The 25,633-nt window shown below is 36.9% G+C and overlaps 2 protein-coding genes across 2 annotated transcripts; both read right to left on the bottom strand.

Moving 5' to 3' along the window:
- Nucleotides 1-2,361: 2,361 nt before the first annotated feature.
- LOC134854062 (3-oxoacyl-[acyl-carrier-protein] reductase FabG-like) lies at nucleotides 2,362-4,927 on the bottom strand. Its single transcript, XM_063870138.1, has 3 exons — nucleotides 4,250-4,927; nucleotides 3,538-3,921; nucleotides 2,362-2,594 (listed from the first exon to the last, which is right to left on the bottom strand). The coding sequence occupies exons 1-3, from the start codon at nucleotides 4,455-4,457 to the stop codon at nucleotides 2,401-2,403; spliced, it is 786 nt and encodes a 261-aa protein (XP_063726208.1). The 5' UTR covers nucleotides 4,458-4,927; the 3' UTR covers nucleotides 2,362-2,400.
- Nucleotides 4,928-14,696: 9,769 nt separating this feature from the next.
- Nucleotides 14,697-21,599, bottom strand: LOC134857108 (uncharacterized). The gene is made up of 2 exons (XM_063873475.1): nucleotides 19,795-21,599; nucleotides 14,697-18,737 (listed from the first exon to the last, which is right to left on the bottom strand). The coding sequence occupies exons 1-2, from the start codon at nucleotides 21,572-21,574 to the stop codon at nucleotides 15,601-15,603; spliced, it is 4,917 nt and encodes a 1,638-aa protein (XP_063729545.1). The 5' UTR covers nucleotides 21,575-21,599; the 3' UTR covers nucleotides 14,697-15,600.
- Between the last annotated feature and the right edge of the window lie 4,034 nt (nucleotides 21,600-25,633).

The raw sequence follows: 25,633 nt of genomic DNA, 5'->3' as shown, positions 1-25,633 counted from the left end.
ATCTCACTGCACTAGTAGCACAGAACATTCTGATCATTTATGCTAGCGAATAGATCTGACAAAAAGCAAACAAGATGGTTTGGGGAGTTTGTTTTTTAATTATTGTGAATCGGAATCCCGAGAAGATGCTTATTTTTCCTTGCATAAATTGCTCAACAAATTCTGAAAAAAGTTTTTTTTATAAAATGAGTTTAAATTTCGAAACGATTCATCAATGAAGAAAAAGATCAACACAAGCTATTTAGCTCTTTCCGGGAGAGCACCTGTTATACCCTCGAAAAATTACGTGCAATTTTTTCGGTGCTGAGTACTTTTGTCTGACCTTCAAGCAATGAGCACGGATCAAAATCGGCCTCGAACAAATGACTTTTTCAATCGGAGGCAAAAAATTAACTCCTTTACGAACATATCCGATAATTAGTTTAGTGGTTGAAAAGGTTAATTTTGAAAAATTACGTGATATACAGGCAATTATTAAATTGGTAATCCATTTACTTTGAAAAGATCGAGCGTTAAATGATAGAGTGTGAAGACGATCTCTTACTTGATCTCTAGATTTAGGTCTCCTCCGCGACCGGCTTGATCAGTTTCGACTGCAATGGAACCAGTTCTAAACTAGTATTTATAGACCAATTATATATATGATGGAATATCACTACAAAATATTTATAACTAACCAATCATATCCCATCTCTAGCATTTGAACTTATTTGTAAGTGCTGAAACTACTTGTAGTTTCAGCACCAGAACAACTTAAATAAAAACTTTGAACACAGTTGTTCTCCTTCTGGATAAATTCCAATAAATAACTCACATAAACCAGTATACACTAATACAGAATCTATCCGACCGAAAATAAGATAGCGTGACGAGCAGACGGTATACCTTATCTGAAATTACTCTATGAGTATAACCAATAGGTCATAACTCAGTAACATTGGTGCCTCGTTAAAGTTCTAACCGCAAAAAAAACTGATGGCTTCGGAGTATCATCAGCTTAAAAGTGACTGATTAAGTTGACAGGTGAACTTTTTTGGAAATTCGTTAGGTTAACTCTTTTGTTGAACATTCATAAACTAACACTCTGAGCAAAACGTCAACGCCGTCCCTCAAATGTATCATTCTTTCCAAAAAGTTGCTTCCAGATCAAGGATATAGTTAAAGTAAAATTGTTGATAAAAATCCTTGCTCATTATGTATCTATTTTCAACTTCAATTCAGCTCCTGTGAAAAAACCGAATTACCCAAAAAAGCACTAAATTTGACCAAATGAAATAAAAGTTCGCCAATATTGCCAAAAATTTGACATTAATAATTAAATGTCACTCAACACAGAAGCAGCGTTGAACTTTGTAGAGCCCAATGTATTGATCTTGTTGTTCCGAATTTCGAAAAAAGTTAGGAGTATATATACTCGGTCTGTTTTTTTTCCAGCTCACTTTCACATAATTCTGGTCCCTCTGGGATCAATCTCTTGATCTGCATGGGGCCAACCGAGTGCGCAGACCACTATAGTAACATGCCTTGATTGTCTCAAACTGCTTGTTTTATTAACCCGCAAATCTTTTCAAATTGAATTAAGGCAGCTAATTGGTTTTATTAACCTCATAAACGAGTGAACTTTTTTTGATATGAACACCCATCAACTCATAGTTTTGTCAATATTTAATTAACTAAGAATTATCCGAGACCACTTCGAGGGCAGTCGGAACATTCAGGGCTTTGTCCTGACACGAGCAGTCTTGTTATATACATATTTTAACCTGTTTTAGTGCCATGTGGTCATTTGTTGTTCAGATCAGACCCTCCACGAAAAGAAGGGAAGGAACCGTGGCGTAGGGTGGGCTATTTTGCCCAATTTACCATACCCCAAGAAAACTCGTATGGAATCAAGTGTTGTATCATATTAAAACTCTATTGATCGTAATTCGGATTCCAAAAAAAACAACTTCAGAAAGTTTTTCTCAAAATGGAGTAATTTATACTGCTTTTTAAGTTTATTTGTGGTATAATCACCTATTATTGCCGGTTATTATCCAATGGATTATCCTATCCTACTGCCAAGAAAAAAATTTGGGCATTGATTTTTTAAGATTTCTCTCTTTATTTTCAATTGCATTATTACGTTACTAAATTAAGCTGTGGTCGGAACATTCCGTGCCTTTTGCTGCGAGCAACCGGCTATAATTGCTTAATTTAGCAGGCTAAACTTTTTTGCAGTTGCCTCAAACATCGATAGTTAACTATCTATCCTTCTTAATTCATCGGTGGTCAGAATAGCTATTATTGCTGCATGTTTCACCGAAACGGTCAAAGAAAAGACAACACACCGAAATATCAAATCATCAGTCAAAAAAGCAGTTTTGATGAAAATATTTCAATTTCTAAGTTAGAAAATATCTAGAGGGGGTTGTAGCAGTACATGCCTCCGTCTACTCTCACGTTGGATCCGGTGATGAAAGAGGCTTCTTTGCTGGCCAGAAACACAATGGCACGTGCCAACTCCTCCGCTTCACCGACTCGGCCAATCGCGTTCGACTTCATCGACAGAACATGAGCCACCAATTCAGGAGGCAAACAACGTGCGTGCATTCCTGTACAAGGAGTAAAATAAAATAACAATATTAAATTTATTTCAGGGTTATTATGAAAGTTAATGCTCCAGAGCTAAAACAATTATCAATTGAAAAGCGCTAACTTGAACAAGCGCAGAAGGTAGTTGTTAAAACATCGCTGGAAACTTTCTTTTAAGTACCATCGTACCATCTTAACTGAAATTTCTAAGTTAACCTATGTGCTATTTATCCATGTTCATGTACTATTTCTAATTATGTACTATATAATGTCTAAAACAGTGCTAGTTGGTACGAGTCATGGACATTACAAAAAAAACACCCCCCCCCCCCCACCCCTAAACCAATTTAGAGGGCGGTACATCATTGAATTGGTTGAGAGCATTTTAACCAATCAGAATCTGTCATTTCGCGCATTTATTATATTACTGTACAAAAAATTTTCTCAGAGGTAGGGCTTAATTTTGACTATTTTTTAGATGAAATCGTTCACTTGACCCCAAGTCATCACAAGTCAAAATTTTTCATGCGTCTGGTCGATGCCCTTCACGCAAAAAAAACGACAATTGCCCATTTTAAATGAATTACCACTCTTATTTGAAAATATCATCCAGCCAGTCAGAACCAATCAAAGGCGCGGTAGGTGGATTCCGTCAGAGTAATTGTCCACATTATCCCATAAAGCTATAACTAAGAAAAAAAAATAAAAATATTGAACAGAAATTGTCATTACTACTTCCTTAAAATGTATTTATTGTCACAAAATACGCTTTTAGAAAAAATTGAAGTTAAATCCCCCATAAACCGGACTTCTTTAATTAGAGAAGGCTTTCACTTGGTATTCATTGTGGCAAAATAACCGAAGATCTCTTACTATCCCCCCCACCCCCAATGAACCTCCCCTCAGATTCTGAACTGAGAACCACCTTTTTGCTAGAGCGAGAGTAAATGTATGCTTGATTACCTGTATTTACAATGCCAGAGTTGACCCCGTTCACTCGGATTCCGCGTTCGCCTTCTTCTGCTGCCAAGGTCATTGTAAACATGTCCAGGGCAGCCTTGCTCATGTTGTAATTAGCCGAATTCGCATACGATTTCAAGGCCACAGTTGAAGATACATTCACGATGTTTCCTTTCGTCTTTTCCAAATAAGGCAGGCACAATTTACACATGTAGACTACTTGTTTCACATTGAGGTCGAAAACTTCTTGGAATTGCTCAATAGGGGCATCTCTTACAGATCCAAGAAAGCCCATACCGGCATTGTTTACTAAAATGTCTATTCGACCAAATTTGTCGACTGTTTCGGACACTATTTTGTCACAGGTTTTCAAATCAGTCAGGTCGCCTGAAACAAAAAACTTTTTATTTTTGATCAACATATTCATCAATCATCCCGGGCAGACACCCATACATCGAAAATTGTAGTCATAAAATTCCATACAGTTTTATACAGGAAAAAATGCTAGTCATATGATTCCACGAAACTTGTCAGTGAAAAATTACTTGTCGTATACAATTCCCATACTACGTGACTCGTATGGCTAGCATTTCTTTTCAAAACGAGGAAAAATTTCAAAAATGCATTTAGAATGTGTGGAATGTAAAGAAGTTTGTATGAGAATTGTATGACTAATATTTATAATTAGTGACTGAGCTAGAAAAATACCTTTTACCTTTAACCACTACGAACTCTGTCCCTTTGTTGACCTCCAATGTCTTCTTCTGAGTCTCCGCCAGCCCCTCCCCATTTCTGCCTGTGATGCAGAACCTGGACACGCCCCTCTGGGCTAACTGGTCCACTGTGGCCGCCCCTATCCCACTACTGGACCCTGTCACTATCGCCACCGTCTCAGGGGGGAACAACAACAAACTGGAACTCATTTGATGTTTATAATTGCACACAAAGCTTCACACTAACTTTGGAAATAAATATAACAAGTTTTGGACTAAAATTCTTGGATAATCCGTTGAACAAACAGAACAATATATAGTAAATATCAAAGATCTGCAGATCTGATTCACATATCTTAAATTTATTTAACTCTCCCTTAGAAAACAAGAGAAGCATCAATCGCGACTGAAAACTCCAATGTCATGTTTACTTCAAGGCGAAGAAAGGTAATTTGAAATGAAGTGTCACAAAATTCGGCGTCATTTACATAAGATGACAGAGCATTATGGCGGCAGGGACCACTAAGAGGGCATAAACTTCTGACGTCAGAAGCATACAAAGAATCGCACAATATGACGTCAATACTATAAAGACTACAAGATCATTGAATATGCAAAGAGAATTACGACCAAAAAAATTGAACTGAATTTACAGCACTCGGTTAGCTTACATCTTCCTCAAAAATGGGCACACAAAAACGGGACTATGTCACTTAGAATGCTAATCGTTAGCATGCTTACAATTTTTATTAAAAAAGTATATTTTAGCGTGCTAAATTAGTTTCAAAATGCACAAAATTAGCATAAGTAATTTAGTTTATTTTTCAGATTATTCTATTACCCGACAAAATGTTTTTCGGCAATTTTTCTGACGTTTTTTTTTATTTCTTGCAGGAGCTGGTTTTTAGAAATACAAGCCAACAAACAAGTTACGGTCCATAGCTTAAAAATTGTGGTTTTTTGAGGTGCCTTACCGTACATGCCTAAGGATTGTCCATTATTTTCTTTTATTCCCGACAGCTACTTCCACGTTCCATACTCCAACGAAGGATCAAAACTAGATATGGGAAACTATCGACCAAGTTCTTTACTAGTTTGCTGGAGTAGACATTTTGGAAAATGCATGTTTAGAAGAATACATAATTATATAGACGTCAAAAAAACATTTTACTATTGCGAACAGTTGTTGTCGGTCAAAACATAATACGTTAGACGAAATAGTTAAACTGACTGAAAACAATTGTACATGTAAGGGTATAATTGAGGTACTAACTGTTGTTCTTGTTTTAAAAAGGCTTCTGATACATTAGATCATTCCTTTCAATAAACAAAATTCGGCGGTTATAGACTATAGACCATGTTTTTCATGGATAAAAAGTTACTTATTAAACAAACTTCAATGCGTTGAAGTGAATGACATACATTTGTATTGGGAGAAGATCAATTCTGGATTGTAAAGACTGTGAACTATTTTTGTTTGCCGGCGATACGAACATTACGGGAATAAGTCGTACCATCGAAAAAATGATTGAAGATTTAGCAACGGTGTCGAATTGTTTCAAGGCAAAAAAAGCTCAATTCAAAATTTAAATTTCCAAAAAAAAAGATTTTCAAGTAAGTGTAACCAATAAAATTTTCTCTAGTTCAAACCTACTTTTTTTATAATTGGAAAGTTCCTGAACAGTCTTTATGTAAAAGTATCATAAAAACCTAAACTATAGGCTTTTTCAGTTAGCTTATGGATACTGTGATTTTTCATATGCGTAAAAAAAGGCTTCTGATACATTAGATCATTCCTTTCAATAAACAAAATTCGGCTGTTATGGACTATAGACCATGTTTTTCATGGATAAAAAGTTACTTATTAAACAAACTTCAATGCGTTGAAGTGAATGACATACAGTTGTATTGGGAGAAGATCAATTCTGGATGGTAAAGCCTGTGAACTATTTTTGTTTGCCGGCGATACGAACATTACGGGAATAAGTCGTACCATCGAAAAAATGATTGAAGATTTAGCAACGGTGTCGAATTGTTTCAAGGCAAAAAAAGCTCAATTCAAATTTTAAATTTCCAAAAAAAAAGATTTTCAAGTTAGTGTATCCAATAAAATTGTTCCTAGTTCAAACCTATTTTTTTTTATAATTGGAAAGTTCCTGAACAGTCTTTATGTAAAAGTATCATAAAAACCTAAACTATAGGCTTTTTCAGTTAGCTTATGGATACTGTGATTTTTCATATGCGTAAACAAAGCGGAATCATTTCCAAAATCAGGCATTATGACCCCAGGGAGCAAAATATTACAACCCTACGACTCAAATGTTGAATCGATTCTTCAATACGGCGTTTTATTATATCTAGGCACTAGCTGCAATTCACTTCTATCCATTCTATAAATGCAGAAAAAAGTAACTCAAAAAACTTACTGTTTGAAAACTAGAAACACTGTAATAACCCTCTTTGAACATATCAACATTTCACCTATCAAGAGCTGTATTTTTACAAAGTAATGAAGTTTTTATTTCCACCGCTAGTTGGCATGCATACAAGTGGTTTTTTGAAATCTGTTCCAATTCAGTACACAAGTTCAAAATACCAGAACAACAAAAATTCTGCAGAACAAGAACTCTGCTTAAAATACCTTTCGCTCAAATTGCGATGCCGAAGTTTTCAATAAAGTATCGATAAAGTATCGAGATCCAGGCTCCTCAATTTGCTGCAAGAAAATAATTTAAGTACCAATAGATATCCATTTTTTAGAGGAAATCCAGCTTTCGAAAGGGTTGATGAGATCGAAGATCTTTTTATAATTGGTAATTGTAAACTATCTGAGTTCATATTTGATTGACTCATCAACAAAAGTTAGTGAAACTAAGTAGAGCAATTATTTTCTCAGTTTTGGGATTTTCTGAGGTTTTCTTTTGGCCAACTGAATTCCTTCTTGGATTTGTTCACTGGTTACTGCAGCATGGACTCAGTTGTGTGACCTCTGTCAAAAAACCCCGTCTTTTTCCTACGATGTTATGACGTCTATTGGCGCACGGCACACTTAGAAGAAGCAGTAACCGCTAAGTGAACAAGTTCAAGAAATTTAAATGAACTGGTTGCTGATGCCAACTACATGCAAACTTTTCCGCAAAACTGATGGTTGTTGACTTTTTTGAGCTAAAATGAATCAAATTTTTAAACAATCAACCGTAGAAAAAAAACTAAAGGCCTGTCAGCCTTATCAATCTCTAAAACGGTTAACCTGCATTGTAAGGGATATTTGCTCGTCTTGGAATGTTAATTCTGATGAACTCGAAATGTATTTTTATTTCTTTTCTATTTGTTGTAGTTTTCTGCAGTCATCTGCAACCCAACTGGGTTCGTAGGCTGTCCTCTCAGAGCTATGAATTGTCTACATTTAGTTAAATGTATATTCATAACTCCAGAAATAAATTTTATTTTCTTCTTCCAGGGTCCGACTTTTACTTTGATCCTTCCAACTGAGGTAAGGCTCCTTTACTTTACTGGATCAACTTCCCCGATGACCATTCTTGTTATCGATATTTATCGGTTCATGTAAACAACAGGTTCTTGTCTCAGTTTACCGTGACTTAAATTTTCCTTAAACGATGTTTGATTCTCAATTCCTTTTTCTCTTTTGAGTGGATGTTTCAAAGCTTGCCTGAGTGTTTTTGTTTCTGCCAACAATATATTTTTTAAGGATTTCGTCGGTTCTTATGCGTGTATTTATCGCCTCCTCTCTCAACACAATCGACTAGCGACGCTACCTCAACTAGTTCACCGTGAAATCGTTCCAGCATTTTTCCCTTTTTCTGCGTTTTGGTTATGAAACTACCTTTTTAAATGTCGTGACTCTTTCCTGCATAAAAAGCGTTTCTAATTGAGTCTATATATCATTTGTAGATACCTCATTTATATCGTAACAAAGCTTTTATTTCCAGAGTCCAATTTGTCGCACGTATTTGAACCGCCCACCAGTCCTTTCTCCTCTGCATTTTGGTTGCCTATCTCGCATTTAATTCTTCGCTGAGGATTTTTTTTTATTTTTCGGACCTTCTGGTGATTGCCGTTTCCGTCTAAGTAATGTTCATAACTTGGATCCGAAGTAGTTTCAAGGGTGGTTTGTCTCGGAGCAGGACTTGCAAGCTTAAACTTTTTTGCGCTGTCTCCATCTGTGAATCAGTGATCTAGTTCGATCAATCCGGAAGTGGTTCCGCTGTTAAGTTTTCCCAGAATGATTGTATTCCCAGTAGTTTGTATCTTGCTATTACACTATAGCACCATGTCATACGACTAAGATATGCAGACTCAATATATATCGAGAATTTAGTAACTCATTTGTAGCAGCAACATAATTTTCAGAGTAGGATTATTCAATTGCAATCATAATCAACGAGTTTAATAAAAATATGTCAGTTAAATTAATGAAACACAAAACTTTCAGTTCAAAGTTGATTCTACCAGTCCTGACAAGTCACACCTTTCGAAAATTTATAAGAAAAAAACCTGAGAACTTTTTTGAATTTTTTCAAATTTCGAATTTGATAGAAAATGTATTCTCTTTCAGCTTTTTTCTCAAGTTATTTTTATAATCGAAACTTACGCAATTTGATTTACATAGATGACAAGAGATTATTTTAAAATCAGCTTCGAAATCAAAAATTAATTTTTTTTTGGAAGATTTAAGACATTCACATTGGTTTCGCGACATTTTCAAGGTCATTTGAAAGCGTAACTTTACTTTCTTTACAAACTGGAATGAATAGATTACGAAGAATAATCAAAACTATAGGAAAAATTAAAAACGAGTAGCTAAATCTATGAAAATGTCAACGATTTATCCCATCATTGAAATGATAGGACGTGATCCTATAGTATGTCTAACACACAAACAAGGATTGCACAATCGAGCCGTTCCAAAGTCAACATTTTCCAAGAACTGGAGCGAAGATTATATCCGGTACATGAGTTGTGATATCACAAAAATAACATTGGAAGCTAGCAGACAGAGAAGAAAAGGAGAGCCAACAAGTGCAAAGAAAACAGTTAAGTTGTCGAAAAAACCTTAACTAAAAAACTTGTTGTCTGGAATGATGCTGTCGAACGAAAAAAAAGTAATGAAAAACTTTCAAAAATAAATTGTATTCTGAGATTTTTAAATTTTTGTGCAATCCGGAGGAAAACTTACGAGTTTAGGTTCCCCGAACCGCCAAAAATTAGGGTAGTAAGTAAAAAAAACTAAGATAAGCAAAACTACATACCGATTTTCAGTTATAGTTATAACTAGGGGCCACCTAAAATTGGAGGTATCTGTTAGACATCAGAATAAAATTTATTGAAGCGGGAAGAAATGGGTAATATTCAAAAATTTCAAAAACCCTAAAATTGACTTGTTTCTACCAAAACAAATGATTAGCCGCTTTTGTAGGGGGGATACCTTTAACAAATTCTTACATATGAACTGACAAAAAAGATTGCGCAGTGTAGTGGACTTTCCCCGTTCCTTTGATTGAACCCCTGACTGCAAAGCCACTTATACCGGGACAATTCTCATAAATTCAATCTTACTTTTGTCAAGGTACTTTCCGCGAAGTAAAAATTGACATTTCACAAGAACATTATCGCCTGTGAGCACCCAAAAATATCTTAAGACAATGTCAAAAATATCTTCTCGAGCGCGAATTTTTTTTTTTTTGATTAACAAAACAACGTAAGTACGAAAAAATCACTTTGATGATCAATACTTAAAATCAGAAATAAATCAATTTTCATTCCAATTATTGTATACATTGTTTAAATCAAAAAAAAATCTATGATTTGAAAAGAAATCTGATAAACACTGAACAGACGAACGATACTCGAACAATTAAGTTTTTCCATGATAAAAACTCACATATTGAAAATTAGCTCTCGGCCGACAACTCAGCTTTGTCGTCCCAAGTCTGGAAGTTACTCTAAGTTAAATGTGCAGAAACCCTCAATGGATTTGAAAATTTAATACACGGAGACGAAGTGCGGACGGAGCTTGGAGCCTTTTGCGATACAATGCAATCACAAAAAAAGACAAAAAAATTAGATGTTGTAAAAAAAAATTAGGTATAACAAAATTTTCATATGTCTCGATATGAAACAACTAGGGGCCCAGCTAAGTCTGGAGGTACGTGTTTGATATTGAATGAAATTGCTATACTGATGCGGCACGAAACGTACGGATTTCAAAAATTAGACTTTGACAACAACCTTAGTTGTTTCTCTACTGAAGTAAGTGAGAAGAGTAAGAAATTTTGAGTAAGAAAAAATTAAGGAGTAGCCGCCTCAGGGCTGGGAAATTATTCAACATTGTTTTTTAACATGCATTTTAATTTACAATGTTATTGATAAATTCTAACACTAATAAAGCTATTTCTTAGAAATATGGGTATTTTTTTTAGCAAAAACAGTCCACATACTGTTTTTCAGATTGAATATCATTCCGCTGGGGAGAAGGGGTGATATGAACTTTTATGTGTGCCAAATTTTTTCAGTTCGGGATTATTGGTTTGTTTTCGGAACTCTTCGAAAAAATGTATTCACGTATGGGAAGCTCAGAGCCCAAATTGGCGTCGAAAAAGCTGGAAAATTGGCTTTTCTCTTAAAAAAAACTTAATGCTTCTGAATATGTTGGATCAATTAACAATTTAACATAAAAAACATGTTTTTTTTTCAATAGTTAACTGTTAGTGTTATTTTCCAAAATAACATGCACTTTGCCAAACCCGAGCCGCTTCTGCATGAACAATTGCCGCAACCTGTTTTTTCAATGGAACTATTCATCTCAGATTTGATTTTAAGAATTTTCAGAAAATTCAAAAATTTTCCAAAAAAACGGTGGAAAAACTTTCCAAAATCCATGTTTTTCTGCAAAAAGCAGGTTATGGCCGCTTAATCAAACAAGATTCCCAAAGCCGGGTTTCTCGATTGAACACAATCTGAGAACTGGCCCGGTAGTTTCAGCGTAAAGTTCCCAAAAAACTGTCAAAATTTCAAAACTTTGACTTGTCTGAAATCCATAATTTTTTTCTTAACAAACTGGACTTTATTGAACCCAAAATCTCAGATATTTAAGGCATTTTTCGAGCATATTCATAAAGTTGAAAAAACGGTTAAAAATTTTTAAAAACTTTAGTGACCGCTAATGCAGATGAGCTTTCACTACCCATTCCCGTTGTCTCATTGAACACATCAGATTTGAGAGGCTAGTTTTCGAGAAAAGTCGAAAAGTTTCACAAAACGGTCAAATATCAAAAATTAGACTTTTCTGAGGGCCGTAACTTCATCTGTAGAAATATTTGCGTGTAGCCACTTATTCAGGGGAGCATTTCAAAAAAGTTCTACTCATTGACACTAAAAACTTACATTTGAGAAGGGTAGTTTTCGAGAAAACGAAAAAAATGAAAAATATCCCCCACACTTTTTTGAGGGCTGTAGACAGAAGGGTCAAGTAAAAAAAGACCCAAAGCAGTATGCAGGCACACAGCGGAGTAAGTGGTCTTTCAATCGATACCCCTTTTTTGAAAATCAGGGAGGTTTCAGAGAAAAAATGAAAAAAAAATTGCGAATTGAAAAAAAAAGAAATTTCAACAAACCGATTGGTAAACATACAACCAACTTAAAAAGTGTGGAAGGAAGTTTTAAAATTGCGTTTATCTCGAAAAGGCCCAAAAGTAGGTCAATAAGCTGATGAAAATTAAGCCGAAATAATTTGCGCTGAGGAAATTTTTTTTAACGAAACAAAAAAAAAGGAAATACAAAGTCAGGGTAAGTAAAATTACAAATTGTAGAAGTAAATCAAACACTAGAAGCAACATTACAGAAAAATGCGCGCAGCAAAAAAAATCAATTTCAAGATGTGACAACTAAACCGACATAAGCAGACAAATAATTGGCCGACAATTTTATTTGAAACAGAGTATTTCCAGTTTGAAACAGAACAAGTCCTGGTCAGATTCGAACCCAGGACCTTTGCCATCCCAGGCATATTCGTTAACTCCAGATGAGTCCTGTGCGCAAAGTTGTTTACGGGAACAAATTCTAATACCCGATTGCAATACCCTTGCTTATTGCAAGGATAATATAAAGCACATCTCACTAGCGATTTGTTTGCAAAATAGTTTACAAAAAAGTTACTCAAAAACAAGAAAAGTATCCGGTTACAATACTCATATTATTCGCAAGGGTAATCATAGTATTTCAAAAATCAACTTTAAAAAAATCGCGTTTGAACTGACATTTTCTAACAAACTTTGTTCAGATATTTCAAAACCACCTTGCGTGATCGTGAGATTTGAGTACTGCATTACATTCATCTGCTTATCAATGAGCGGAAATTGACTGTTTGCTGCTCGCATATCGTAAATCTGGCATGCTCTAGATCATCATTTTTGTTACATGTAGAGCATTATTAGCCTTGTCCTAAACAAAATTTTACCTCAAAGATTTGAGATGGCTTTGAAACAAGCAAAGAAAAAGATAAAAGCAAACTTCAAAAAATGTTTGTGATCGCTCGTTGCCGTAGATTTCATTGAGTTATTTTTATTCGCAAGAGGGAATCCTTCATTCCAGACGGACCGAATGGCCGAAAACTATGTAAGTGAAAATCTGAAAACCAACTGGAATACCAGCTTTGACAATTTCAAAAAAAGTTGATTGGTTTATAATTTTTGAGCATTTGGTCTTTCTACCATGAGAACAGCCCCCTGCTCGCAACAACAACTACAGGTCTCTAACACGCAAATCAGATTTGTTGCATCAGCGGTAATTGCATCGGATGGCATCAAATTTCCGTTCAGTAGTAAATCACACCACTTTTCCCTAGCAGTCATAAAAGTTATGGGCTGACAAACATATTCCTGCAAAGACCTGCCAACTTCACTGACCTAAACTAAATAGATGGTATATAAACAGTCTGCTCTATACAATAGCTGATAATATATCTAAAACAAATTAAAATTTATGTAATAGTTACAAAAATCCAACATATTTCAATACGAATGACTTAACTTTCTACTGGTTTATTCTTTATACTTGGGCTGAATTATTGCCACTTATTTTAAAAGTTTTGAATGAGCTATTATGAAAATGGAAACATTGCCGCTTACAGCAGATAACTTTTGTTCGTCTCAAAAAAAATGGTAGTATCCTTTTTTCATGGTCGACTTTACATGATTATAACCTTGGTAAAACGCATCTTGTTGATTTTAACGAGTAGTTTTTCTACCACATGCAAAACAAGATAGCTTTATTGCTTCAACTTTTAATTCAATTGTGTTTTCAAACTAACGATACGCTTGAGAAGTCGACAGTTTTTCATGATACGAAGCATTGCATTTATCTTCGTATAAATAAATACACCAGAATCAATGAATTTCACAATGAAAGGAAATCAGAAGCCCTTGAAGATTGACCGCTGTTTTATTTAGGTCACAGTAATGATAACAAAAAATAAGTGATAGCAATTTGTAGAGATATTGGCCACTTTCATGGTCATCTCAAACCTCATTGAAATACACTAGAAGGTGATAATCATAAGATCAAAAAAAAATAATGAGATCGATTTTTACTCTGGAATTTCAGCAGCAGTGTTATTGAGGTGATTATAGGAGAAAGTTCTTTACGCACAAACCTAATCATGTCTTAGCTTATCTTTTTATGGTCCACTAACTTGTGGTTTCCGCGATTCGCAGAAGATCTATGAAAGGCTATCCAACCTGCCTAAGCATAATCCGTGTCTCTTAATTCCCACATTCTAGACCAGTAACGGATTTAGGGGGTGGGGGGTGGTTCTGCCGACCCATAGAGTCCCCCTTTTGTACTATTTTGAGATATCCATTTTTGGTGACGGACCCTAAAAAATTTCTAAAGGCGCCAATATTTACTAATTTTGAGGAGCGCGCGCCGAAAAAGCGCAATTCTTTGGTCAAAAATTTCCAAAAAGGGACTAAAAACGCCTTTTTGGCCTGTTTTTCAAAAACTTGCCTGCGACGTAAAAAATTCGATCAAAATGGGGTATTTATAGTGGTTTGGGAGAGTTCAGAAAATCTATTTTGTCGACCTAAAAACAAGGTCAACAAAATTTGCGAATTTTTTTTGAAAATCCTAGATCCGCCCCATGTTCTAGACAGATATTTTGTTGAGCGAAGTTCTTCTAACCGCGTCAAAATTCTAAGCTTGATGGAACACGACCCTCATTTTTTTTTACTGAACCTTCCAAAGAGCGCCTATACGGTATTTTCGAGAAGCTTATACTTTCAAAAAGTTGCATTTGGAACTGAAGATTTAGATAGAAAAATGTTTCAAACTGCAAAGATCGTAGATCACATCAAAACCAAATTTACAAGAGCAATTCTTCCGTGTCATTTTTCTAATAAAATTACTTGCGATTTCTATCAAAAAAAGGTCAGGTCAATCCAAGATGTAAATTGAGCAAACCAATTAAACCATTGTTCAATAGTTATTATTCAACAAAAATCATCTCACTAATCTAATAAACCACTCTTCGGGTGCTGTGTTGTTATGGAGAGTAATCAGTAGTATCTTCTATTTATAAGTTTATAAATTAAATTGAAGCAAGAAACCGCAAGAATAGATAGTTTAGTTGGTGGCAAAGAGATCGTTTAACTTAGAGCGACTTCGTAATTAGACAGATAGTCAATTTACATCATAGAAAGTTAAATATTTAAGCGAATTAGTTGTCAAATACTGTTATTTCTCTCAAGCGCCACTTGCTCGAATATTTCTGATTGAAGTAACAATATTTTGAAGTTTTATTGGAAATATATGAGATAGCATACAAATTAGAATCTAGAATCGTACCAATACCGACTATGGGATTTCTCACTAGATGACTTTGAAATGAATTCCAAAAATAGGGTTACTGATATTTATTTTTGGTTAATGAAAAAACAGCATCAGATATGCAGTCACGATCAATTCAGCAGCCTGGACAGAAAAACACTATTAACAATTTATGGGAAGATCAACATTGCAAAACAAGGAGAAAAAAACATGCAACTACTTCCAAAATGAAAATCTAATATCTGCTTTCAGCTTAAACTTGTATCAAATTATTCCAACTTCCGCATTTATAATCAAATATTTGATAATTGTAACTCTAATCAACGCAATAAATAAAAAAAAAATCATTGAAATCGTGTTTGAAAATTCAACGTCTCTAGACCTTGATTTGATTGTCTGATGAGTCCATCAAGAAACAGCCTCAAATCTTCTTCTAGAGTGCCTTCTTAACATATCTTGACCTGCGTCCACTTGCTAAATTAATCAGCTTCGAATTTTTAATTTTGCTAACTTAAGAATGCTGCAGGTCGACCGCGGCAACATTTTCTGAGACGTTTGCAGGTTGGTCGATGTCAACATTATCGAACTCCGAGCTCTTTTCAGGGTGGCCAGACTCAGTTAAAGATAACTCCTCGACTGCCGGAGATCCCGAAACTTCTTCCTTTTTTGAGTCCTCGTCTTTCTCAGACTCAGCTGCTGTATTTTCATCTGTGCTATTACTTTTCTCCATGTCATTAATTTCATTTTGTTTTTCGTTATCAAGTTGGGAACTTTCAATCATTGTTTCCTTTGTCTCTGTCTCGCCTAATGACGTCACTTGAAATGAGTCATCCTCTTCGGCTCCATCGACTACTGGCATCTCTCCTTCGGTTGTTGTCGGCTCTATCATTGAAAACCCGGTGTTCGCTTCGCTTGTGTCTGGCAACGACGAAACATCAGTCACATCATCAACATAATTCTCGGTGAAATCGTCTGTATTTGACTCGCTGACTAAATTAGCAGATTCTGTCAGTTCCACTGAATATTGATCCGATCTGCTCGAATCGCCAACAACGTTCGAACTTCTCACTTCTTCATTGGCTGCAACTTTCGAATCATCGTCGTCGTTTTCACAGATTCCGAAAAAATCCTGTGATCCATTTGCCGACGATGGTTCCGCGTCGCCTTGACTTTCCGCCGAGCTCAACTGACTGTCCAGGACTCTCAATTTTTGATCCAGTCTTTCCGTATGCAGTCTCAAATCCTCCGTTCCTGGTTGCTGCAAATGAACTTCGTTTGCTTCTTCGCTCTGATCTGAGAAAATCTTCAGTTGGCCTTTCACTTCCGAAACAGCAACGCCGTCTTCTTCGGCAGTTTCAGCGGTTAAAGTCTTCGAATCACCCTCTTTTCCGCTAATAAAGAACTCCACTCTGTTCATAGAAACCGCATCTGGAGCGTCAAGGTGTCCGTTCAGACTGGAAATCGGCGTGTCGAAACTTCGAAGCCAGAGATCTTTATCCACCAGACTTAGCATTTGTTCTGTAAAAATAAGGTCGTGGCATTCGCTCAGGTTTTCACGTTGCAGTGTGTTTTCCGGGTCGTAGATCTCTCGGGCCAGATCAAAAGACTGCTTCAACAAATCAATTGTTTGATCTCTCAGCTCTGAAATTCGCTTCATTTTTTCGTCTATTGATCGTTGATCATTTTCTTTGTCAACGTACTCTTCGGCTGTCGTTGGATCATCAATAGAGTAGGTAACCGGGGATTCGAAATTGAACGTGGAGGGGTCTGTTATCTCTGGATCCGAACTGCGACTTTTATTCATCTTAATCGACGCTGGAGGGTGTTTGGACGTTTGCCTTTTAAAATTATTTTTCAGACACTCGCCCCATAAAGCCTTCCACTTTTTCGTCTCATCTGACGTTGATAGGAACACTATCAGTTGCATAGAAGGACACACACAAGTGAAGTTGTACTCCTGATGGGTCACCAGGTCAGTTTGGTCACTACGTAGTGGTCGTGAGGAATCTGTGGTCGCGTGAATAATGGTATGTGTCGGAATTATACTCAGCAAAGTCTTATCTGCATCCAGGTACCGTTTCCATGTCAGCTTTTCTGAATGCGGGTCCCTTTCAATTAAAATTAAATAATTGGGAAACAAAATAACTAGATAGTTGCTGAATATTTTCAGCTGCTGCGGCGGCTGTTGCTGTGCCTGCTTTGTGTCACTCTTCTGCTGTTTTGGCTTATGCATGAATTTAATCAGAGCAAAACTCTGTGTATATGCCTGATGTGGCTGCTGGGTAAAATCAATCTCCTTCGAGTTAATTCCATAATCCTTCCATTCATCGCTTCTAAACACGGGATCTTTGTCGACTTCACTTCGGTCCAACTTCGAAAGCAGGAACTTGAAATCTTCGAAGCCTTTTTTGTCATTCACATCAGATATCAATTTGGTCACAATTTTCAAGGCACGATTCAGATACTCTTTTTCGCTGGCTTTGCACTGGTTCGAGTACTTGAGGACGCCTTCCATCAGTAACTTGTACTTGGTCGCTCTTTGGACCTCGGACGCAACCAGGTCCTGCAGCGTCCGCTTCTCAAGTTTGGCTCTATTTTCAATCTCTAACACTTTTATTTTCTCTGATCTGAATGACTGGCGCTTAGTCCAGCTGTAGTAGTCCACAAACTTATCGCAGTATTCTGGACTGTCGAACACTTCGATGAACACTTCTCCCACATTTTTGATTAACATGTCTGAGTTGATACAGCTCAAGATTTTGAGATAGAATGAAAAATGGAAATCGATCAGTTTCTCAATGGCTGGAAACCCAACTGACGCGGCGTTGTTGTTCTGCTTGAGCACCGTTTCAAACACTGAAATTATCATCTTCAAATTGTACGTCTGTTTCTTCTCACTGTTGAGGAACTCGTGTAAAATGTTCTGCTGGTTTCGCTCCTCTTTCTTCAACGACTTGTGGACTTCCTTAGTGGCAAGCTGGTCGATTGTTTTGAAATTGTCAGTCGCTAAGAACGACGAGTGATTCCAATTCACAACATCCAGGAGCTCCCTGACTTTTGGATCAATTCGTTCCAAATATGAATCGAGGGATGTCCGTGACAAATTCGACGACGACATATCGGACGTGGAGAAATCTTCATTGGACTCCCCGGAATTCACTTTGGCGCCTTGCGACACATTCACTTCATTCACTAAATGATGGCATGGATCGCTCGCATTTCGTGGCGAGATGCTTGGCTTTCGATGTCTAGTTTCGTTTTCATTCTTCATGCTCACCGTTCTCTTTACCGCATTGTTCGCTGACGTCCCACTGGGCGGTAGCGAATGAGGCTGATTAAGCGGCAGTGCTGACTCTGCCATCGTCGGGTCCTCTGCGACTTGGCCAAGACTTACAGAGGAGTTCTCTCTAGAATGACCTCGTACTGCCGATGACGTTGTCGCCGAAGAAGTGATTGAGTCTGTCTCGTCTGATCCGACCTTCGGAGGCGAGAACGCGCCCGGAAATCCTTCGTTCTCGTGTATCGAGGGACTGTGTTTGGTTCCATTCGGTGTTACAGGGGTCATTGAAGAGCAGGCGACCGGGAAGTTAGCGGCACAGGTGGCATGGACGATCACTCCACACGACACGCATCGGTTTAGTGGCTGGCCTAAAACGCGCACCTATTAGTGAAGAGGAGACGATATTCCTTAAGAGAAGACGATATTCCTTAAAAGAAGACAATATTTCTTAAGAGAAGACGATATTATTTAAGAGAAGACGGTATTCCTTAAGAGAAGACGATGTCGCACAATTCACTGCTTCATTCCAAGTTTTTAGAAATCGAAGGCCAAAAGTTTCTGCAATGGCCCTGCATACAATTCAACTAATCGGTCACAACGTTTTGAGATTTTCTTAACAGTTAATTTCCCATAAATCAAATTGAAGCCAAGTTTATTGGAAAATTTAAGAGAAACTTGTTAAATTACTACATGGCTCAATAAAATCACGACTGGTATCTTATTTGCTACGATAAATTGATGCATGGTTTCGTTTTGTCGCTATTCTTTCGTTTAATATCTAGCTTAATATGATCGCAAATCGCAATTCATAATTCGCAAAACAGACTGAGAAATCTAAAATATGATTCTTACCATTTAAAAAAGTAGAAGCTAAATGTTGTAATAAGAGACATAATTTTATTGTTTAACTGTACAAGAATATAAACAATCACAAAACAAATGAGGTCTGTCTGAACTGAGATGAAATGAGATCAAATGTTGTCCTTCTTATTTCAACTTTGCACAGTTAACCACAATATGTGGCGTATTAGCTTGCTATACAACGGATAACATCTTTTATGGATGGTGTTATCAACTAGCATAAATTAACTCGCATGGGTATATTGGGACCGCCGAATTGTCGCTATTTACATCACAAGTTCAACGTATAGACAATATAAAATACTTTGTAAAAAAATACACCGTAATCCATCAGCCGCTGGGGAATAATAAATAACGTGAACTGCCATTTTGCTCAACATTTCGGACAGCGGATAGTAATCACTGATTACTGGTGCCAAATATACAACAAAAGTTTGTAGGCAGAAATCCGACGTTTATACAAAGGAGCTTAAATTAACGTGCAAAGAAGTCTTAATTCCAAAATAAGTAACAAGTTGAAGTTCCAATAAATGGTATTGATATAGCAAATGACATTTGACTTACCAGCAACTGTTGTTTTAAAGCAACTTGCACACTTGAAATCACTGGCTGCATTTAGATGTACATTCGTTGCACCCGCAACCGACTGGAACATATGACCACTTTTACTTTCTTTTAGGCTCTTGTTCGAATTGATGCTATGAGCTTTCTTCCCAAACAGGTTCGCGTAGCTAGCCTTGTGTCTCTTTAAAATGGCCGTGTTATCCTTGTAGCGCTTTTTATTGAGCTTCAGAAAGGTAACTATACTATCCCCCAAATACTGTTTGACAGTTTCCGTAAACAGGCTGCATTTTGACATTTCTATAAGGGGGATCAGTTTGTTCAATTCCATTTCGATGTCTGCTTTCACTCTGTTCGAGATGTCTCTAATTAATGTCGGGAACAGAGAGATCATCTCCTCTGCGTGGGTTTGGATGCTGTTATGACACAGGGGAGAAAACACAAGGTCTAGACTGTTTCCTTGCAATGTAATAGCTAGTGACGCTTCTCTAAAACAGTTCAGATAAAGCGGAGAAGTGTCAAGGCAAAAGACTCGGATGATAGTCGAGAAATACTTATGGAATTCTTCTTCTTTTTTGTTTTCAATTCCATCGACAAATGTCATGAAAAACAGCTCTTTAACTGTTTCTAACATGCTTTCAGAGCTTGGCTGTGGGTGTTCTTCGCAACAAACAAACGTGAGCAGATGACGCAGGAATATAGTCACTGATTGAGGGTTCACTGTGAAGCTTAAACAGGAGGTAACTATTTCCATTTGATTTTTGGAGTTTGACCTGTTCCTTGGGAAAGGTGATGCAGCCAAATGATTAGTTTCGACGGCTAAGGGCTTTACTGGCTGGTGTTCAGCATCGAGCTGCTGATTCAAATTCGAATCGCTGATGGTATTTTTCTTCGAAAGATTCCTCCGTCTCTCAGAAAGCATCTCAGGGCCTGCTAAGCTCTGCAAAGAGCCATATTGGGAAAGTTTCGGGTTGTACTGCTGCTTACGAAGAGATCTGAAGTTGGCGATAACGTCTTGGGCAATTGAATGAGTCCTGGCAATCCTTTCGTTCACACTTGAGCGCCTCTGAACAAGTTTTCTCGGAGTACTTGTTTCATCTGGCTCAGCTTCGGCATCTGATAGACGCGTAATTGATTTGTCTTCGGGTATTTTGTACGAATCTGTTTGGTCTGAATCACTGAGCAGACTGGCATCCAGGCTCATTCGCTTGAAATAGCTTTCTGGGATTTTTCTCTGTAAATTTTGAATGATTTGTTGCGAAGTGTTAATCAAGCTTTTCAGTTTCGCCTTTTCTGTATCGGGTAGACTTGGATCGTTTGACTGCTCTCGAAATTCAACCAAGCGTTTGTACTCGGATGTAATCATGTTACATGTTATATCATATCCACCAAGTCGCGCGATCTCATCGTTTTGTGAAAACGCAATAGGATGAGAAAGTGTTTTCTGTTTATGCGATGTATTGCTTCTCTTCTGAACTAGCAAACTAAACGATTCCCGCTGCCGAATCCGATTCACTATATGATCATGAGACATATTTGTAACGTTTTCATTGTCTATAGTAACAACTATGTCGTTTGCTTCCAAGCCATTTTTCTGAGCAATCGACCCTTGTCTTACTTTTACGACATGAGCAGGATATTCCCCAGACACTTGGAAACCGTAACCTTTTTCATCCTTGGAAACCTCTATTTTTTGTAAATCTGCAGTTTCTGCACCTGATTGGGACATAAACGAAGCAAAAATTCCAGACCTCCTTCTGGATAAATAACCACCTGTCGACATTGTCGCAATTATTCTCTTTTCACATTATCCTTAAAAAAATGATTGAATCGATTAAAAATTTCGGATCTTGTCTTTCCTTTAGGCTCGAAAAGGGCTAGCACCCCAAAATTTAGCCACGATTCATTTAATTTGAGACTTTATCAGGCTTTCACAATAACATTTGAGCTTTCACGATATTAAGACAAAATAGGAATTAAATTTTTATTTTCGAGGGACAATGGTACATGAAAACATCCAATACCTGCGAGTTTATATTCAAGAAACGCAACTTGTATCGAGTTTTATTTTGAACGTCAACTCTAATCATCTCCTTTTTTATTATTAACACTTCCTTATCCAGAAAATTCCTAGGATTATAACTGGTATATGTGATGAAGCGACACCTGACTGTAACCTCGATTACTATAACTTTGACCTTCTGATTATCCTTAAAAATATTCCAACACTGTTTTCAGCTTTTTCTTAGAACATCATGATTGGAACAAGCAAAACTATAAAATGCTAATCACAAGCAAATTATAACGTGAAATGCATTAAAGTCGAAAACGCAAAAAAAAACAAAGGCAGGAAAAAAATTAAATAAATAAATAAATCTTAATTGAAATCAGCGAAGTACAACTGATTAACAAATACATTTACAAATTGTAGTTTCTCAAGAACCTGTCAGGGAAATGCCGCATATATTTTTCTTTCATCAGATAGTTGCCGACTGGGTTTCGCGCTCTCAATTTTACTTCGCAATACTCTGATCGAGATGGAATTATACTTGAAAGAATATGGTTGTCATCTCTCGATATAACTCGGTAAAGTTTATCGTCCTCTTTCCTTACTAAGTCGTTGGAATACTCAGCAAGAATGGAATTTAGCAGGTGAAAATTTTTTATCATTATTGATTTGGCGCTATACATTTCTGAGAAAACATAGAGGTAGGGATGTTTTAGAAGCAACCACGAAACCATCCCTTTAGACGACAAAACAACTGCAGCTATACTTCTTATGATAATTTAATAATTTGTAATCACCAAAATCAGCCGCCAACCAACTATTTGCAATATTTTTGTCCGTAATATCAAGTATTCCAGTCAAAAACCTTGAATTTGTCATTTATTGTTCCCAGTACGCAAGCGGCGTTCGCAATCTGTATTGCCGAGGAGAATCTGTTTTAAAACGCTGCCTGCTCTGGGTTCCTCATTGCATATGTTTATGTTCTTACAAAGCTTGCGCAAATTCTGTTCTGGGGCCAGCCGTACCAGGGTTCCAAACAGACCCGGCACCAATCCTACTGGGAGCTAAGGAGTCTACTACCGTTACATCCCACCGGAGCTCTTTACCAACAGCCCATCGAGCGAGCGTCAAACCGTCCAGTCGCTTCTGATCGGTCCTGTAGTGGTGTCGTGGTTCTAAAAAAGACAAAATGAGAGTAGAAGAAAAACTCTGCTTTATAAGGGCATTCTGGTTTGAATGCGTAGAGAATCTCCCTGATTTTTTTGAGCCTAATCGAAGTCCTATGGCAAATCTGAGCTGTTGGTTCGACAGTTTTAACCCTAAATTTTTGCGCGGAAGTACGTTCAACCACTGGGATCCAAATCTATCTTAGAACGCATTGAATCTTTTCAGGTCCATTGATTCAAGCGTGAAACCAGGTCTGCAATTTCGCTGCCAAAAATTGACATTTTCCAATTTTTTGGGATTTCATTTTCCGGAGCCATACCGTTTAAGCGCATCATCATAGGTTCCATCCACTAAGGCATTTATCGTTCCTACTTCTGAGGCTAAGAAAGCGGGTAAAGCTAGTAAAGGAGCGGAAAAAACGCCCAAGCAATCTTTGGCTATCGGGCGAACTGCTTGTAAAAATTGGTTGTCATCCATTTTCACATTAGTGAACTTGCAAAACGAATTTCGTGATAAGATGTCGTTATATTTTGGGGCATATTTTTCAAAATTGTGTGAAATGAAATTATACTTTGTACTCGAAGTCGGTCCCAAAAAAACAAAGTTCGCACTTCTCAGTGTTCAAGCTCAGTCCGTAAATTTGTCACAATATCAGAATGTTTTCAAGGTCCCGAAGTACTACCTTATAGTCGTTGGATAAATTCCCATTATCTAAATACCAGATATTAGTTTTCGACTCCAATTCTTTGACTAGTGTCTGAATTGTTTCCGCAAAAAGTGGTGGGTCTTCAGGATACCTTGCTGAGTTTCGTCTTTTGACATTTAAGGACCATGAAACGGTCCGTGCACAGGTTGCATTTGGCCATATCAAAGCAATATAAATACAACGGAAATATTTATGAACAAACTAATTTGATTTTAAAACATCCAGAGAATTGTCAATTAAAACCTACTCAACTCGATAATAACATTGATGGAATGGTTTGTGTTGTATGTATTTTTTAAGTTGACAATATAACAATACAAAATAACGTCTCTTTAATGTAAAAACGATCTGCTTTTTTAACAATAGAAAGAATTTTTAAAAAAACAGAAACTTCCAAAAGAATTTTTCAAGGGTTGTCACTGTCTATCCTAAGAGTTTAATTTCAGTGCCACTCATGTGCAAACTTCTTTTAAATTTATGCCAGTTTCAATTATTTTATTTCATTTAAAAACAATTATGAACTTTTGATAGTATTTCACCCATTATTATTTTTGTTTTTGTACTGATTAATTTTAGAAACAGGGGCTATCCACTCTAGATGGATCTCTTGTACAAATTATGTGCCATTGGACCAGAATGACTTCGAAAAATTCATGTCATTGATGTCATCAATGAAAATTTTTGGAGCAATTTGGCAGGATGATTGACTGTTTTGGACAATTAGCAGTGTTAATTGTCAAATTGAACGTTACTATTTTTAAATTTTAGAATTAAGCGTGCCTGACACATAATAAATTTTATTACTGTGACAACTAAAATAGCGATAAGTCAGACTTCAAGGATAAAAACACGATGGGATCTAGAAAGTAAAAGATTGAAGGTATAGCCGACAAAACTTGCAGAAGAGCGTTCCGAGTTGTAATGATTGTGCACCTAGAGTCGTTACAGAGCAATTGCAGAGAGTCAGTAGGGCTTACAGGAGATTTTGCTACCCTTCCCGGTTGTGAAGAAAACATCTCGTCATCCGGATTCAGGATAGAGGAAGGGTATCGTAGAAGAGCTGTAAACAGTTTTTTAGAAAGCTTTTAGCTTCCCGGAATGTCCTTAATTGAAAAAAATTAACATCAAGTTCATTTTCAGAGTATGCAATTCTAGGAGTTGAAGGAGAGAGTTTAACCATCTCCAATGGACCTGATGATTTTATCTACTCAACAAAAAGAATAGTAACGTGAAAAAAGAGTAGTAGCCCTTCTTTTAGGAGTGACCTCGTGGTCTGAGAATCGTGAGACACAGCCATGAGCTCACTAATTTGAATGATTACTTAATTAATTTGCGCGATTCGGCCGATAGCCTTAGGTTATAACAATTTTGTTGGTCCGATGTTTTTTGAACCATTTACTGAAATGGTATTCATAGAGACAGTTAAAAGCATGTGAAGCTGTGTTTAGGCGCTAGCCAGTCGTTTCATGAACTAGCTTTATTTTCCGTCGGTATGAACTTCCGGGCGAATATTACATATACGTTTTTACGGTGCTCCTGGTTGTTATTCTTTTAAAATCAGAATCGACGAACCCCTTAACGAAAGCACTCCGCGCTACCCGGATGTTCTAAGCAAAGCCCTTAACCAAAAGCCTGAAAGGTGGTTCGGAACGCAGAAGCCTTCCGGATTCCCCGATTTAGCTTTTTTCTCTTTGTTAAGTCCGAAAACTCACGTACCCCTGATATATGACTAAACTGAGCGGTATATGACCAAAAAGAAATAAAGACATACCGGACACCAGAAGAAGTAGTATAGTATCAAAGAAAAAACCAAAAAACCTAAAAATAACCGAAAAAGTCCCAAAACAGTTTAAAAAAGTATAAAATCAGCATAAATCATCTCCCCAGACAAAACTTGATCCGACCTTCCCGTTTGTTGTTGTTAGATTTATTGTTGTTAAAGGCATTGATATCAACCCTGA

Source organism: Symsagittifera roscoffensis, chromosome 1 (assembly GCF_963678635.1).
Source record: "Symsagittifera roscoffensis chromosome 1, txSymRosc1.1, whole genome shotgun sequence".
In the NCBI taxonomy this organism is placed as follows: Eukaryota; Metazoa; Xenacoelomorpha; order Acoela; family Convolutidae; genus Symsagittifera; species Symsagittifera roscoffensis.
This window is presented reverse-complemented; position numbering and strand designations above follow the sequence as displayed.

Bases quoted from the DNA above. Each gene is read 5' to 3' on its own strand.
- LOC134854062 (XM_063870138.1), bottom strand. From the start codon at position 4,457: ATGAGTTCCAGTTTGTTGTTGTTCCCCCCTGAGACGGTGGCGATAGTG. The intron at 3,922-4,249 runs GTAAAAGGTATT...TTTTTGTTTCAG, and splicing joins AGAGTTCGTAGTGGTTAAAG to GCGACCTGACTGATTTGAAA. The intron at 2,595-3,537 runs GTAATCAAGCAT...CTCCTTGTACAG, and splicing joins CTCTGGCATTGTAAATACAG to GAATGCACGCACGTTGTTTG.
- LOC134857108 (XM_063873475.1), bottom strand. From the start codon at position 21,574: ATGTCGACAGGTGGTTATTTATCCAGAAGGAGGTCTGGAATTTTTGCT. The intron at 18,738-19,794 runs GTAAGTCAAATG...TGCGCGTTTTAG, and splicing joins CTTTAAAACAACAGTTGCTG to GCCAGCCACTAAACCGATGC.